At 37.6% G+C, this 14749-nt stretch overlaps 2 protein-coding genes across 2 annotated transcripts; both read left to right on the forward strand.

Annotated features, from left to right (window-relative positions):
* Positions 1-524: 524 nt before the first annotated feature.
* On the forward strand, positions 525-2412 carry LOC131031366 (cytochrome P450 81Q32). The gene is made up of 2 exons (XM_057962469.2): positions 525-1484; positions 1606-2412. The coding sequence occupies exons 1-2, from the start codon at positions 570-572 to the stop codon at positions 2233-2235; spliced, it is 1545 nt and encodes a 514-aa protein (XP_057818452.2). The 5' UTR covers positions 525-569; the 3' UTR covers positions 2236-2412.
* An 8288-nt stretch (positions 2413-10700) lies between these two features.
* On the forward strand, positions 10701-11081 carry LOC131860010 (uncharacterized). The gene has a single exon (XM_059214350.1). The coding sequence runs from the start codon at positions 10701-10703 to the stop codon at positions 11079-11081; it is 381 nt and encodes a 126-aa protein (XP_059070333.1).
* The last annotated feature ends 3668 nt before the right edge of the window (positions 11082-14749 follow it).

Raw genomic sequence — 14749 nt, forward strand, 5'->3', positions numbered from 1 at the left:
ATGGTGATATTTAAATTAAAAACAATATTTTAATTTTATAGTCTACTTAGCTGGCCGTGTACACTGAATCTATTCGCGTTCTGTCGTTTTGGAATGCATTCTTTCCCACTCATTCATTCATGTGGAATTTTCAGCGTGGATATAATTTGCACGCACACCTTGGTTGAATGGAGATTTGAATATAATTTCAGTGTGGATATAATGTCCATGCACACCTTAATTGAATGGACGTTTTGTATATAATTTCAATGAATGCGTCGTAAAAAATAGAATTGAGGTTTCTATATAAAAAGAATTAAGGTTTCTATATGAAAGAATTCTGTGTTCGCCCGTGGAATTGATTTGGAATGTAGTTTAAATTGGAAGAAAATTTCAGTCAGTCAAGTGGGTTTTGACAAGGATCTATCGCACGCCTTTGACTGTGTTGCAGTCTTTCTTTACTTTCTGCGAATAGATAACAATAACATGGACTGCACTTTCCCTACTTTCTGCGAAGAGATTCATTAAATATAGTTATAGTTTTAATAGCATTCAGAAAGCAAAGAGTTTTAAGCTCCACGGAAGGATTCATGGAGCTAACAATAACATGGCCTGTTATTCTGGTAGGTGCTGCTACAATTTTTGTTGCAGTTATTCTACTAAAAAGCCTTGGAAGTTATAAGACCCATCTCCCTGTCCCTCCAGGCCCCCGAGCTCTTCCTGTAATTGGCCACTTTCATCTTCTCTTTGATAAAACCAGGCCAATTCACCAGATTCTAGCTTCACTTGCAAAACGCTATGGACCTGTCATGCAGGTAAAATTTGGTAGCAAGCCCGTTTTGGTTATAAGCTCTGCAGAATTAGCTCGAGAATGTTTTACAGTAAGGGACAAGGCTTTGGCATCTAAACCTACTCTTTCACAAGGCAAGCATTTGGGCTACAATTATTCTATGGTTGCTTGGGCTCCTTATGGCCCCTATTGGAGAACGGCTAGAAAAGTTTGTGTGGTTGAGCTTCTATCTGCCAAAAGAATCCAATCGTTCGCCCCCAAGAGAATGCAACAACTTCGTAAAGGGGTAAATTCTATGTTTCAGCAGGCCAAGCTGCAGAGTAGTGTTAACATGAAAAGGTTTTTCTCCACATTGAATTTTAAAACTCTCATGTCTATGATTATCAATGAGAAGTATTTTGGAGAGGAATCAGGGGTTTCAGAAGAGATTATTTCCAAGGCGATTGAAGAATCCTTTGTGTATCATGGGTGTGTGAATATTGGGGATTATATTCCCTGGTTGAAGTGGCTTGATTTGCAAGGGTATGCGAAGGCTATGATAAAGGTGCAAGCAGAAATAGACTTGTTTATGCAGAGAATATTGGAGAAGCACAGGGAGAAAGTATCAAAAGAGGGGGGAGAGATGGAAGACTTTGTTGATGTGCTCATTCAACAGGCAGATGAGAATGCTGAAGCAATTCCTGATAAAGATGAGTTCATTAAGGCAACTACTGGTGTAAGTGTTTTCACTTTGCCTTTTCTTAACAATTTTAGTTCAATATATTGCATCTAAATTAAGTTCTTGTGACTTTAGATTTTATCTCATTCCCTTGTTGTTAATACTTCTACCTTTGCAGATAATGTTTAGTGCAGGTTCTGATACACTTTCAGTTGCCATGGAGTGGGCATTGTCATTGTTATTACAACATCCACATGCAATGAGGAAGGTACAAGAGGAACTTGATTCTAAAGTTGGACACAACAGACTGGTGGAGGAGTCAGACATACCCCAGTTAAAGTACTTGCAATCAATAGTGAGAGAGAGTTTGCGCCTTCATCCATCAGCACCTTTGCTTTCAGTGCATGAATCTATTAAGGATTGTACAGTGGGAGGCTATCATATTCCTGCAGGAACAATGCTATTTGTAAATGCATGGGCAATTCATAGGGACCCAAGATTGTGGGATAAACCACTAGAGTTTATACCAGAGCGCTTTATGGAGAGGGAGATAGATGTAAACAACATACAAATGAAAGCTGATGACTCAGAAATAATCCCATTTGGGGCAGGGAGAAGAGGATGTCCTGGTGCTGTATTGGCAATGAATATGGTGCAGCTGACTCTCGCAACTTTCTTACATAGCTTTGAGTGGTTTATTCCAGCTGGACAAGTTATTGATATGAATGAAGGGGTTGGCTTGACAATGCCAAGGGTAGTACCTTTGGAGGTTGCAGTCAAACCTCGTCTCTCCCATCATCTATACTAGAAATAGATCTAGTGTTAATGCTATAGTTTTACAAACTCTCTACTCTTTTTTATGTAAATGTCTAATATCCTGATGTAATTTGTGTTGAAAAAAATGAAGGTTTATATTTAGTGAAGTAGCATTAGATTTAATAAACAAATTAGTTGAAAAGTTGCAATCATATAGATTAGTTGGTTGACGGAAAACAAAGGCTTATTGTATTGTGAAATATGCCTAACATCAATAATATATTCCCTATATTATTTTATCTGCGGGAAACAAAGGTTTTATAAGCTGTTCAATTGTACTATGAAATATGCCTAACATCAATAATATATTCTCTGCTACAATAATTTGATCTTCTAATTACTGTTGTGCTCCTTTTTTTTCAACATGGTATCAAATTCAAAGCAGGTTAGAAACTCTGTACCTGTGCATTGAAATCTGATCAGACCATTATTGATTTGTTGAAATTGCGTGTCATAAAATGAGGTGGCTAATTCTTTGATGGGCATGAGATTGCCTCCAAGATTGTCTTGTCTTGAGATGGATTGATAACAATTTTTTTAGTTGATATGATTTTGCTGTGCAAAAAGGTGTATGAAAATGGATGCACAATCCAGAGAGGGAGATAGATTTGTATTTAAAAACAATTATCTCTAGAGAAAATAACATCTTGTCATATTTGTCACGCCGCCTCTAGAACTAGCAAAAATTCAAAGTTTGGTGTTCTCTTTCAAAGAAAAGTTGTGAGAAAAAGAAATGGGTGTGAATATCTGCTGACATCGTTGAATCATCTATTGACTGCAAGAAGTGCAAGAATTGCCATCTGGTTTCAAATGGTTCAAACTTGCTGTCCTTTTCTATTGTGCAGCATAGGAAAAGTTTTATACCAACACCCTTCTGGAAATAAATGGGCCTACGAAAGGTATGATGCTAATATGTGCACTACATGTTTGATAAGTTCATTGTCACATGGTGTCTGTTATGAAACAAGGGGTTTGTATAATGAAATCCATGCCCAACGACATGTAAGATGGCTTTGAAAATTTCAAAAATTATAGTGAAGTCTTGAAAAGAAGAAAGGTATTAACCAGAATCTATTATTTTATTTTATGTAGTTGAGTGTGGGAAAATTGCATTAATTTGAGGAAAAATCACTTTTGGATTTCTAATTTTCTAAGGAGAAATTGAAAGTGCACTATAGTGGATATAGATGTCTTTCTCTTGATAAAGATGATTGCATCTTCTCATGTCTATACTCACAAAGTTGTCAATATAATTATATTTTTCAAGGCTCTTAAAAATTCACAAGTTTGTGCTTTTGGAGAATTTGATGCATAGAATTTAAATCAAGATTATATTGAAAATTGGAAGGAATGAAGATAAGAGGACATCTTTCATCTCGATTTATCTTCTCACTCATAAATGATATATGAAACGAGAAGCAACACTAGTTTTATCTGATTGTTTGGATCCCTTCATAAAGCAACACTTCCCAAACAGTATTGTTACACTTAAATCCAAGACCCGATGCAATCTGCAAAACGTGATCGCCCATCTTGAGATGTCTCTTAGCTTCCATGTAAGCCATCTCATACCAAAGTCCACTGGTGGAAGTATTTCCAAAGCGAAAAAGAGCCATTCTTGAGGGTTCCAAATCGGGAACAGCTTAAACTACACACACTAAGCTTAATCTTCTAGGCTTATCTTCTAGGCTTAAAAGTGTTAAACATTCAGAGTTGATTGACATTTTCTAGTCTTAATATATTGCTTAATGTGTGTGGTCACACTAAGAATAGGCTTCTAGACTTAAAAGTGTTAAACACTCAAAATTGACTAACATTCTCTAGACTTAATATATTTCTTAGTGTGTGTTTAAAGGATAGCCAATAGAATACTTGTTAAGCCTCAAGTTTTAAAATTAGGAACATAAGGCTCACGTTTCACCTTCATAAATCCAATACAAACGAAATTAACAAAGGCGTAGTAGAGAATCTTCCCAAGCGTAAGAACCTTGCTCGTCTTCCTTGGTCATGGCACACTTGTAAGCATCATCATTGGCGGTTGTGTTGGTCCTGACCGTGTGCACAAGCCGCAATTTGGCCCATCGCTGGTCACCCAGTTTGTTGGACAACAACATAGCGTAGCCACCAGCCTAGAAGAGGCAGTAAGCATGAATACTGAGGGATGGTGGTGGTTATTCTGGCTCCAAAAATGTCCAAACATATTGTCAAAAAATAACCTTCGTGTTATATGTACAGTGGGGGATAGCGGCCGCAACGCTTCTGTGGAGCTCCCTATTCTACCACTTTTTTGTCTGCATAACACGAAAATTATGCATCTATGACATCACAATTTTATTAAAAATAAAAAATAAAAATAAAAAATGACATCATGATTTTGGAACCAGATTAGCCGCGTCCCTCAAGAATGGCTATGCATTTAGTAGGGCATGCAATCCATCCTTATGAACATACAAAATATGTCTATAAGAGGTTAAGAGGTTAAATATGGTGTACAATGTACAAGCAAGATCAATAGCTTCATTAAAATACATTTTCTTTCATAGTTTTGAAAGGGTAGGTATATGTGCTAATACTAAGTGATGACTATGCATTTAGTAGGGTATGCAATCCATCCTCATGAACATACAAAATATGTCTATAAGAGGTTAAATATTTTGTGCAATGTACAAGAAAGACCAATAAATTCGTTAAAATACATTTCCTTTCATAGATTTGAAAGGTAGGTAAATGTGCTAATACTAAGGGATGGCTATGCATTTAGTAGGGCATGCAATCCATCCTTATGAACATACAAATTATGTCTATAAGAGGTTAAATATGGAGTGCAATGTACAAGCAAGACCAATAGCTTCATTAAAATACATTTTCTTTCATAGATTTGAAAGGGTAGGTAAAGTGGAGTGAGAATAAAATTAGAGGGTGTAAGACAACTAGGTATCATTTTTAGGTATTTTTAATAGGTAAAAACTTCAAACTAACGAATAGAAGTTAAACATAGGCATTTAATAAGTTATTCATCATCAAAATGCATGAATTATAGATCACACTTTTTGATTAGATGCCCTTTTTCAATCAATAACCATCAAAAAATTTTAGAGTATTCCCATATTCTTTTGATTAAAATTACATCTAAATATTTACAATCTTAGCTAAAAATATTGAGTTATTTTTGTCCAAGCACTTGATTAGCAAAGCATAGTTGATTTGGAGTATTTTGCAAAATTTTCCCATTTTTTAATCAATTTTTGTATGCAAGAATCTTATGTTTTCAAATGTTTGCTAGCTTGTTAAAGAGGTCATAACCACAAAGTTGTGTCAAAGTTTAACTTCATTCTTAAAATTATTATTTCTTGTTGAACCTACACTCCTAACAATATTTATGTAAGACTCTTGGCTTGTTTTTTATGAAATAAATATGCCATTGTAAGAATAGAAATAATAAATAAATTATGTAAAATCACTTTCTTTCTATCAATTATACCATTTTTATTTTGTATCTGTGACCCTTACCAATGGATAAGACTTTATTGGCACTTGGCTAGTACCTCTATAATAGTTATGACAAGTACAAAATGACATGATTAAATTATAGTTTCTTGATATGACTACAAATACCTATATTCATGGTGGTGCCCTACTTTGTAAGTTTATCAAAGATATATTTGAACAACACCATGCACCCCTTCATCACCCTAAGAATACCAAATGTTGAATACGTTTTTTTAGAATCCCAATTCTATTAAACCAGGTTACTAGATAGTGAGTTTGAAATCCTTAAAAGAAATTCCATTCCCTAATTGATCAACTATAGATAAATTATTCCTACCATATTACTTCCATTTCATAGAATAATACTTTAGTGCAATGTACAAACTATTTGAAAAAGGTTATGAAAATTATAACTGCTATTAACTGTATGTCCGATAGATGCATCTTGTACACCATAACACCACTCTTTAATCTTATAAGAACTCCCCAATTAAATGTATTTGGTTAAATTTTCATTTCAAAACATCTTTCCTTTGACTTTGCTAACTCGTGTGTCAAACAGTGCTCTTCAAAATAACTTGTGTAGCTTGGTCACCAAATTGCAGATAATGTGAGCTCAATTTTGTAATATGTATGACTTTGTGTAGTCCCATAATATTTGAGCTCTTATCTACAATTTGTACATCATCTTTTTCGACTAATAATAGTTTGATTGTAATTTTTAGACGCCTTGAAAGTAACTACTTAACAACAATCATCTTAGACTATTCTAGACTATTTGTCACAATTGACTAACTTACAACAACTATATGTTCCATTTCATTGCATAAGTTGGTTAGTTAATGTAGTTTATGTAACACTTAGATTATTCAATAAATTGGAAAAATTATTTCTCTTTACTTTCTTTTTTAATTTTATCAAACACATGACTTTTGAATAGGTTTTCATCACGGCGACTATTTTTTCTCTTTGCTAATATTTTTAATGATTTTTTCTCAATGACATTGATGTTCAAATGATCATTAACTTTTTTGGTCCACTTTATGATATTTATATATATATGTTATTTTTAACATAATATTCCAATAGTAACTTGTATTAAATGCATCAACTCCAGTTCGATTCTCACTGGTTACCATAAACACTTTTGAAGAAATAAAAAATGGTGGATCGACCCTAGCAAGGCTTCAGATGCCATGAGGGTTTTAGATATAGCGAAGGCTTCAATGGAAAATGGCCGAGGAATAGGAATGGAAACCCTAGCCATTTCAGAGATACCTGTGTAGTATTCCAAGACCAGACCAGTTTTGGCCATGGAAGGGTCTGGAGAATGTGCAACAAAGGAGGACAACAACGGATGGTTTTAACCGTAACGACATGTGTAAGATCAATGACAGTTTCAGAGGATATGAGGCCCTAAACAACCGTCAGAAGGTGGATTTCAAGATGGTGCAAGAGAAATTTTGGAAGCAGGAGCCTTCGAGGGAAGCTGCGAAAGTGTTAGAGATATGCCCTAACTCTATCTATAATAGAGTCCTAAACATTGAAATCTTGAATGTTGAATGGGGTGATAATATCAATTTTCTTAATGCACATGCTCTCTTCCTGAAATGGGGGGCTCGTGGTCATCTCTGTCAAAAATCAGGGCATGGTGTGACGCTATTTGGGGGGAGGGTGTAGAACTAAAAACAATAGAAAATGGCTTTTTCCTGGTTATATGCCCTACTAATATGGATAGGGATTGGATTCTTGACAATGGACCTTTCTTTATGGATGGAAAAGGCTTTAGCATTCTTAAATGGAAGCCAAATTTCAATCCAAAGGCAGAAACCATCAATAGGGTGCCAATATGGATTAAATTTCCAGGATTGATGTAGGAATACAAGAACATAAAAACCCTAAAAAAAATAGGAGAAAACCTAGGATTTTTCAAAAAAGCTAAGGAATTTGTAGACCCTACGGATTTCAATATGGTCTCACGGATATGCATTGATTGGGATCCGGTGTATCACTTACCAGACACAATAGAAATCAAAACTGGTTCGAGGATCTGGGCGCAGAAGGTGGTCCTGGAAGAAAGGATGGCAACATGCTCGGATTGCAACTCTTTTGCCCATGCTAAAGGGGACTGTAAAATCAGAGACAAAGGAAAGTCTAAAGTCCAAGATGAACTGGAAGAGGATATGATAAGACTTTCGGAACTCAAGGACTGGGAACATCAATGGGAAATATTGGATTGGGATGTTTTGCAACATTGTAGGATGTGTTATGAGCCAGATTTGAACACAATAACATCTCTTTGTTCTAGAAAAGAACTGATTGACGATCTATTTGCATCGGAGGCATCTGCAAAGGACTGGGTAACACTAACAAACACTCTTGGATCAGATTCAGTAATGATCCAAAACCAATATAGTGATCCTCAAATGCAGAGTAAGGTGATGGATGTAGTGGAAAACATTTAGGCCCCTGCCACTGGTTTAAGTGCTATGGATCTAATCTCTTCAGAGAATCATAAGAAAAATGTAGATCGTACTTAAGAGGAAAGCAATGTGTCCCCACAAAATTTTCAAGCTGTTTACATGGCACATGAGGAAGAGACTTTAGTCCCTAAGACTCAGATGGAGGATATGCCTAAAGAACATAATGAGGTGCCTCAAGAAAGGACACACTTACAAGAGGACAAACTCCCCTCTAAACATCTAAGAATTGATCAGATTGTGGAGGAAACGGTCTTTAAGGATATCCAAATCTCTCCCATTCGAAACCTAGATGCATCCTTCAAAGGGGTGAAAGATAGTGGAGGTGACCTGATTTTGTCAGAATCTAAGGAAGAACTATCTGATAATCTGGAAGGAGAGGATGACATGGGACTTCTTGCTATAGGAGGGGTTTTGGATAGGAGAACGCTGGAAATGACTTTGGCTCAAAATGCTAATGTAAAGACAAGCAAGAGTAAGAAAAGAGGACCTAAATCCAATAGAGTTAGATTGGAGATTGCAGGTAATGTTGTTGGCCAAAGCAAACTCAGACTTAGATCGGGAAGGGACGTGGTCTCTTCTTGGAAGCAATAAGGTTCCTTTCGTGGAATGTCAGGGGCTGCAATGCCCCTGACAAGGTTAGACTGATTAAGAGATGCCTTGATCATTTTCGCCCAGATCTCGTTTGCCTACAGGAAACCAAAATTAAGTCTGAAGATTTTGAAACCTTTTATAGTAGATTAAAAAAATGAAAATGTGTCTTAGTTGAGGCTCAAGGAACTTGGGGTGGCTTAGCCATTTTATGGAATGAGTCCCTAGTGGATGTCAGCACTATTAACCAAGGACACTGGTGGCAATGGGTGTGAATTCACTCAAAGCAAATTCAGCTATAACTATTCTTAATCAATGTCTATGGCCCAAATAGCCCCTCTTTAAAAAAATAGGTGTGGAATGATATCTCAGGGTGTCTTAGACAGGACACTGTAACACCTTTTCTTATAGGGGGTGACTTCAATGCCTTGATTCGACCATCAGACAAAATGGGTGGCAATGGTTGGATGAGCTAGAGTAACTTAGATTTTGGCTCTTTCATCACAGAGTCAGGATTAATTGAAATCCCCTTCAAAACTAGGGAATTCACTTGGACAAACAGAAGAAGTGGATTTTTAAACATAGCAGAAAGACTGGACAAATTCTTTGTAGCTGGTGACTAGTCCTCTCATCTGTGGATGTGTAGTGCTGATGTTTTACCATTCACAGGTTTAGACCATTACCCCATTGGCATATAAATAAAGGATGAAAGAGCCCCTGATAGATGCCCTTTCAAATTTGAAGCTATGTGGCTAAGGGATAACAATTTAGAATCTTTGGTGGAGACATGGTGGAATCTACCCCCAAAAAGCCAGGTAATAAGGCTTTTATGTTCTTCAAAAAAATTCAATCTGTAAAAGAACAACTCAAAAAGTGGAACAGAGAGTCTTTCAAAAACATCTTTAATGAGAAATTGAGTCTAGAGGAAGATTTAACAACACTACACGAACAAATTATTCTACAAGGCATGGATGAGTCGGCTTTCTTGAGAGAGAAACAACTTAATAAGGTATACTCTGAAGTCCTAGCAAGAGAAGAAACCTTCTGGAGATAGAAATCCCGTGAGACATGGCTGAAGGAAGGTGATAGGAATACCAAATTCTTCCACACCTCTACAAAGGTCAAGAGGAATTATAATAAAATTTTCTCAATACACAATATGACGGGGCAGCTATTAATCGATCAGGATTCCATTAATAGCGAGGTAGTGAACTTCTTCTCGAGTGCTTTCAATGGGGAGGCACGAGAAGACCAAGAATTGCATTATATTATGGATATCTTACCCTCATGTGTGAAGGAGCAACATAACAAGATGTTACTCAGGGTTGTGTCGATGGAGAAAGTAAAGGCAATAGTTTTTGACATGGGAGCTGACAAAGTTCCAAGACCGGATGGGTTCCCAGCTCTTTTCTTTCAACATTTCTAGGACATTCTAGCAAATGATTTATGGGCAGTAGTGGAGGAGTCTAGAACAGGTGGTTTCATCCTTAAGGACTTTAACAATACTTTCATAGCACTGATCCCAAAAAAGGAAAACATATCTACCTTCCATTAAATTAAACCTATTTCTTTGTGCAACACGATCTATAAAGTGATCTCTAAAGTGATAGCCAATAGGCTAAAATGTATTATGGCAATTCATTCCATCCATCTTTCTAAAAAGGAGAATATGATGATAAAAGTGGATATCAGGAAAGCCTATGATGAGGTTAATAGAGATTTCCTATTAAAAGTTCTTGCAAAATTTGGCTTTGACCCGGTTTGGATAGCCTAGATAGAAAGTTGAATTAAATCCCCTAGGTTCTCAATCCTTATCAATGGGAGCCCTCAGGGTTTCTTCTCTTCCAACAAGGGTTTAAGACAGGGGGACCCACTGTCCCCTTTTCTTTTCATTATTATGGCAAAAGTGTTGGGGCGTTTGATTTCAAAAGAGTGTAGAGCTGGTCGGTGGAAGGGTATAAGGATTGTTGCAGGGGTGGATCCTTTGACTCATCTGCAATTCGCTGATGATACTTTTCTGGCTGGAGAGGCCTCAGCAAGGGAAGCTCGGACTGTAAAACAGGTGATAGATAAATATGAACACGTGTCGAGTCAAAAAGTGAACTGGCTCAAACTTGAGATTTTTTTCTTCAACACTCCACCTCCTAAACAGAGGGAAATTACCAACATTCTTGGAACTTTACCAAGTAATTTTTTAAGTGTTCCCTTATTTGGAGGCACTAATAAGTCGACAATTTCAAAACATTTGGTAGAAAGCTGCTTCAACAGATTGGAGTGATGGAAAAGTAAATGGCTGACTTTGGCAGGCAGAATTCTGATGTTAAAAATAGTCATCTCAGCCATCCCCATCTTCTCAATGACATGTCTAAAAATTCCCAACAAAATCATCAATGTGATCAAATAGAAAATGAGAAAACTCTTTTGGAATGGAGATAATGAACAAGATAACATCCCTCTATTGGCTTGGGAAAAAGTTTGCAGTTTGAAAGTGAAGGGTGGTGTTGGGCTTAGGAATTGGCAAATTATGAATGATGCTCTGGGAGAATTTATAATAAACCAAATCAATTATGGGTAAAGGTAACGAGGGATAAATACCTAGACACAATGGAGATCACAAAATTTTCACAATCAAAAACCCACCCAGGGGATCTGCAATTTGGAACTTCATAGTAAGCAGCAGGAAAGTACACATAGAACATCTTTCATGGCATATTGGTAACGGAAAGTTAGATAAATTTTGGGATGATTCTTGGGCGGCATAACCTCATAAAACATATAGCTGATTTATCCGGAGGAAAATCTCTTTTATGCAGGATTTGGGGTGACAAGGTCAATGACTATTTGGTGTGCAAACAAAGCCACTTGGGAGAAGTTTGGTGCTGGAAAGACCTATCAGAGAAAGATTTACCTCACAAAAGGCCAAGACAAAGTAATTTGGTGTGGTTCAAAAGATGGGAACTACTTAGTTAAATTAGGTTATAGGCTTTTGGAAGGCATGGTAGGAGACTGCAAGACAACTAATGACTTAATTTGGCATAAGCATTGTCTACCCAAAGTAGGGGCGTTTGCATGGCCGGCCCTGAAAGGGATAATTCTAATTGGTGAGAGGAGGAAAAGGCTTGGATTGGCATAATTGACAAAGTGCTTTATGTGTGGGGAAGCTAAAGAGGATCTTGACCACTTCCTACTACAATGCAAGATAGCGCAAAAATGTTGGTACTTGGTGAAAGGTAAATTGCAATGGCAAAGACCATTGCCAAATTTGCTCAAAGATGTGTTTGATAGTTGGCCAAGACAAAACAAGAAATCAACTTTCTCAAGAATATGGAACATATGCCCATCACTTGTGATATGGGAAATATGGAAGGAAAGAAATCATAGGATTTTCTAAGACAAGGTTGAGGATGGTAGAAGGCTATGTAGCATAAGTTATCAGGCAGTGGAGGAAACTTTAGGGGTTGCAGCTTCTCAGATGGATTCAGCAAAAAACCCTTTCACCATAGAGGACATGAAAATACAAAAAGCATGGTCTAACATCAAAATAAGGCATGGGGCCTGGCATTCTAGGAAGATGAGTAAGAAATGTAACTCACCCATAGTATGGACTCCACCTCAGTCGGGGTCGATCAGAGCCAATTTTGATGGGGTGGCTCAGTGTGGAGGGGGTCTGTTAGGGGTGGGAGTGGTTTTTCGAGATCACAGTGGCAACATTATAAAATTGGGAGCACAGCGTATCAAACAGGGCACCCACAATGAGGCGAAAATTTATGCAACGTGGCTGGCAATTAGATGTGCTAGGAAAATGAGGATTAAAAAACTACATCTTGAAGGGGACGCATTGATCATAATCCAGGCCATAAAAAAAGGCCAAATCAAAGCATGACACCTACAAAATTTTATTTCACTAATTTTAGAGGATTTGAGTCATTTTGAAGAAGTCGTGGTTAGCCACATCAAATGGGAGGGCAACACAGATGCAGATAAATTGTCTAAATGGGCACTGTCCTTTAATCAAATTGAAGATTTCATTTTTGAAGTCTTTGACGGCAAGTTGGATTTAGAATAAGATGGGCTAAAACTCGAACTCTAAATGATGACATGATAGGGTCATATCATGTGCTCAGACAATATATGATTATTTATATCTACCAAAGTACATATATGATGTGTGTGAATCACAACTTACATGGTCATTAACTCTTGCTTTGTAATGATTGGCAGCTCAAGCATGTTACTCTTTGATCCTTTTTTTTGTGCACGTGAATGATAGCAATGAAGGTAGTGATGTGAAGCATTACATGTGCTTCCTTACATCAAGCTCTAGTTTATAATGTTTCCATATATGCGAGCGGGTGATGACGTGATACTCACAACATCAAGTAATAACTATCAAAGGCTATGGCAGCAATGTGTTGTTTGGCGACATGATGGAGGCTCCATTCACCCTTCAAACAAAGAAGCAGCATAAAGCTCTTTACAAACCGGTGGAAAATCAAAGGCTGATACTACTGCTCAAATGCCCTTTAGAGGAAGTTATAAAAGTGGTGCAGGGGACGTTGGGCTTTTTCTTCTAGTAAGCCACAAATCGGTGGAAATGCAATGTGGATATAGCTGCCATGATTTTGGCCTGGGGCCTGGAATTGAGGATTGTCGAGGAGGATATCCGCTGGGTCATGAACTCTCTTTTTGAACAAGAACTAATAACTGGGATGGATTTTGTTCTTGAATGGGCACACTCGGGATATGGACTTAATTTCAGTGAGTGCTTCGAGAGTCAAATCGTAGTGGAAGAGTTGGGGTTCATGTCGTTTGTCCGCTGGCCGAATATGGTGAACCGAAGACTCTATCTAATTCATATAAGGGCGGAGTGGAATTATTTAATGGAAGGAATCATAATTTATCAGAATGCGCAGGAGAGGCGGAGGCCATAGTTTTTGAGTTTCATCCCAAGGAAATGATGAAGTGCAAGACAATGACCACCCTAGGTTTGAATGTTGAGCGGGGAAGGTTTTTTTCTACTATGGGTTGCATAGGCGAGATCCCACCTGCAAGTTTTTTTGTCTATGAAGTGAACCGGTTTTAACCCACCTGCAAGTTTTTGTGTCTACGAAGTGAATCGGTTTTTGCAGTTTCCAGTTTTTGATGAAGTGAACTGGTTTTTACCTATTTGAACTCTCTATGAAGTGAACTGGTTTTTGCAGTTCCCAGTTTTCGATGAAGTGTACCGGTTTTTGCCGGTTTTTGTAGCTTTGGATGGGGACCCATGGTTTTTTTGTACTATCCAAGCCCTCATAGGGGTTTAATTTTCAGCCCTGTTTATAGTATTGTTGTAATGTATAGGGATAGGCAGATCAATTTATAGTTTACAGGTTATACTTTGGGCATATGATATGCCCCTTTTGAATTGTAATCGAATACTTTCATATATTAATAAAGAAAAAGCTATATTACCAACCAAAAAAAAAATAGTAACTTGTATTAAGGAGTTGCTTTTTAGGATTTGTAGCATCCTAAAATTGCGACACTTGCAATTTTGACTGCATTTGGGTCTTCACGATGGCGATGCAACACGAAACCTGAATGGAGACCCCGAAACTTGTTCATGACATCAAAAACTGCATTTTTCTGCACCCTGGCCTGATCCTCCTTGCACCCTGCTGTCCTGGGAGGTGGGACCATGGCGCCCAGTGCCCTGGTCCTTCAGGACTAGGGCGCCCAGTGCCCTGGTCCCCTAGGACCATGGTGCCCAGCGCCCTAGTCCCTGGCCCTATTTTGGGCCCGGTCTCTTATGGGGCTTCGGGTCTTTAAGTTTGCAAATTGGAAAATAATGTTTCCTGGTCGGCCTAAGGTCGGGAAAATCAGTCTATCAGCCCTAATTGACAAATATATAAACTACTTTTCCTCTCCTAGAAAGGGAGGAAGACATATGTGTGCAAAAGGCGGAAG

The sequence above is a fragment of the Cryptomeria japonica genome, chromosome 11 (genome assembly GCF_030272615.1).
Source record: "Cryptomeria japonica chromosome 11, Sugi_1.0, whole genome shotgun sequence".
Classification (NCBI taxonomy): Eukaryota; Viridiplantae; Streptophyta; class Pinopsida; order Cupressales; family Cupressaceae; genus Cryptomeria; species Cryptomeria japonica.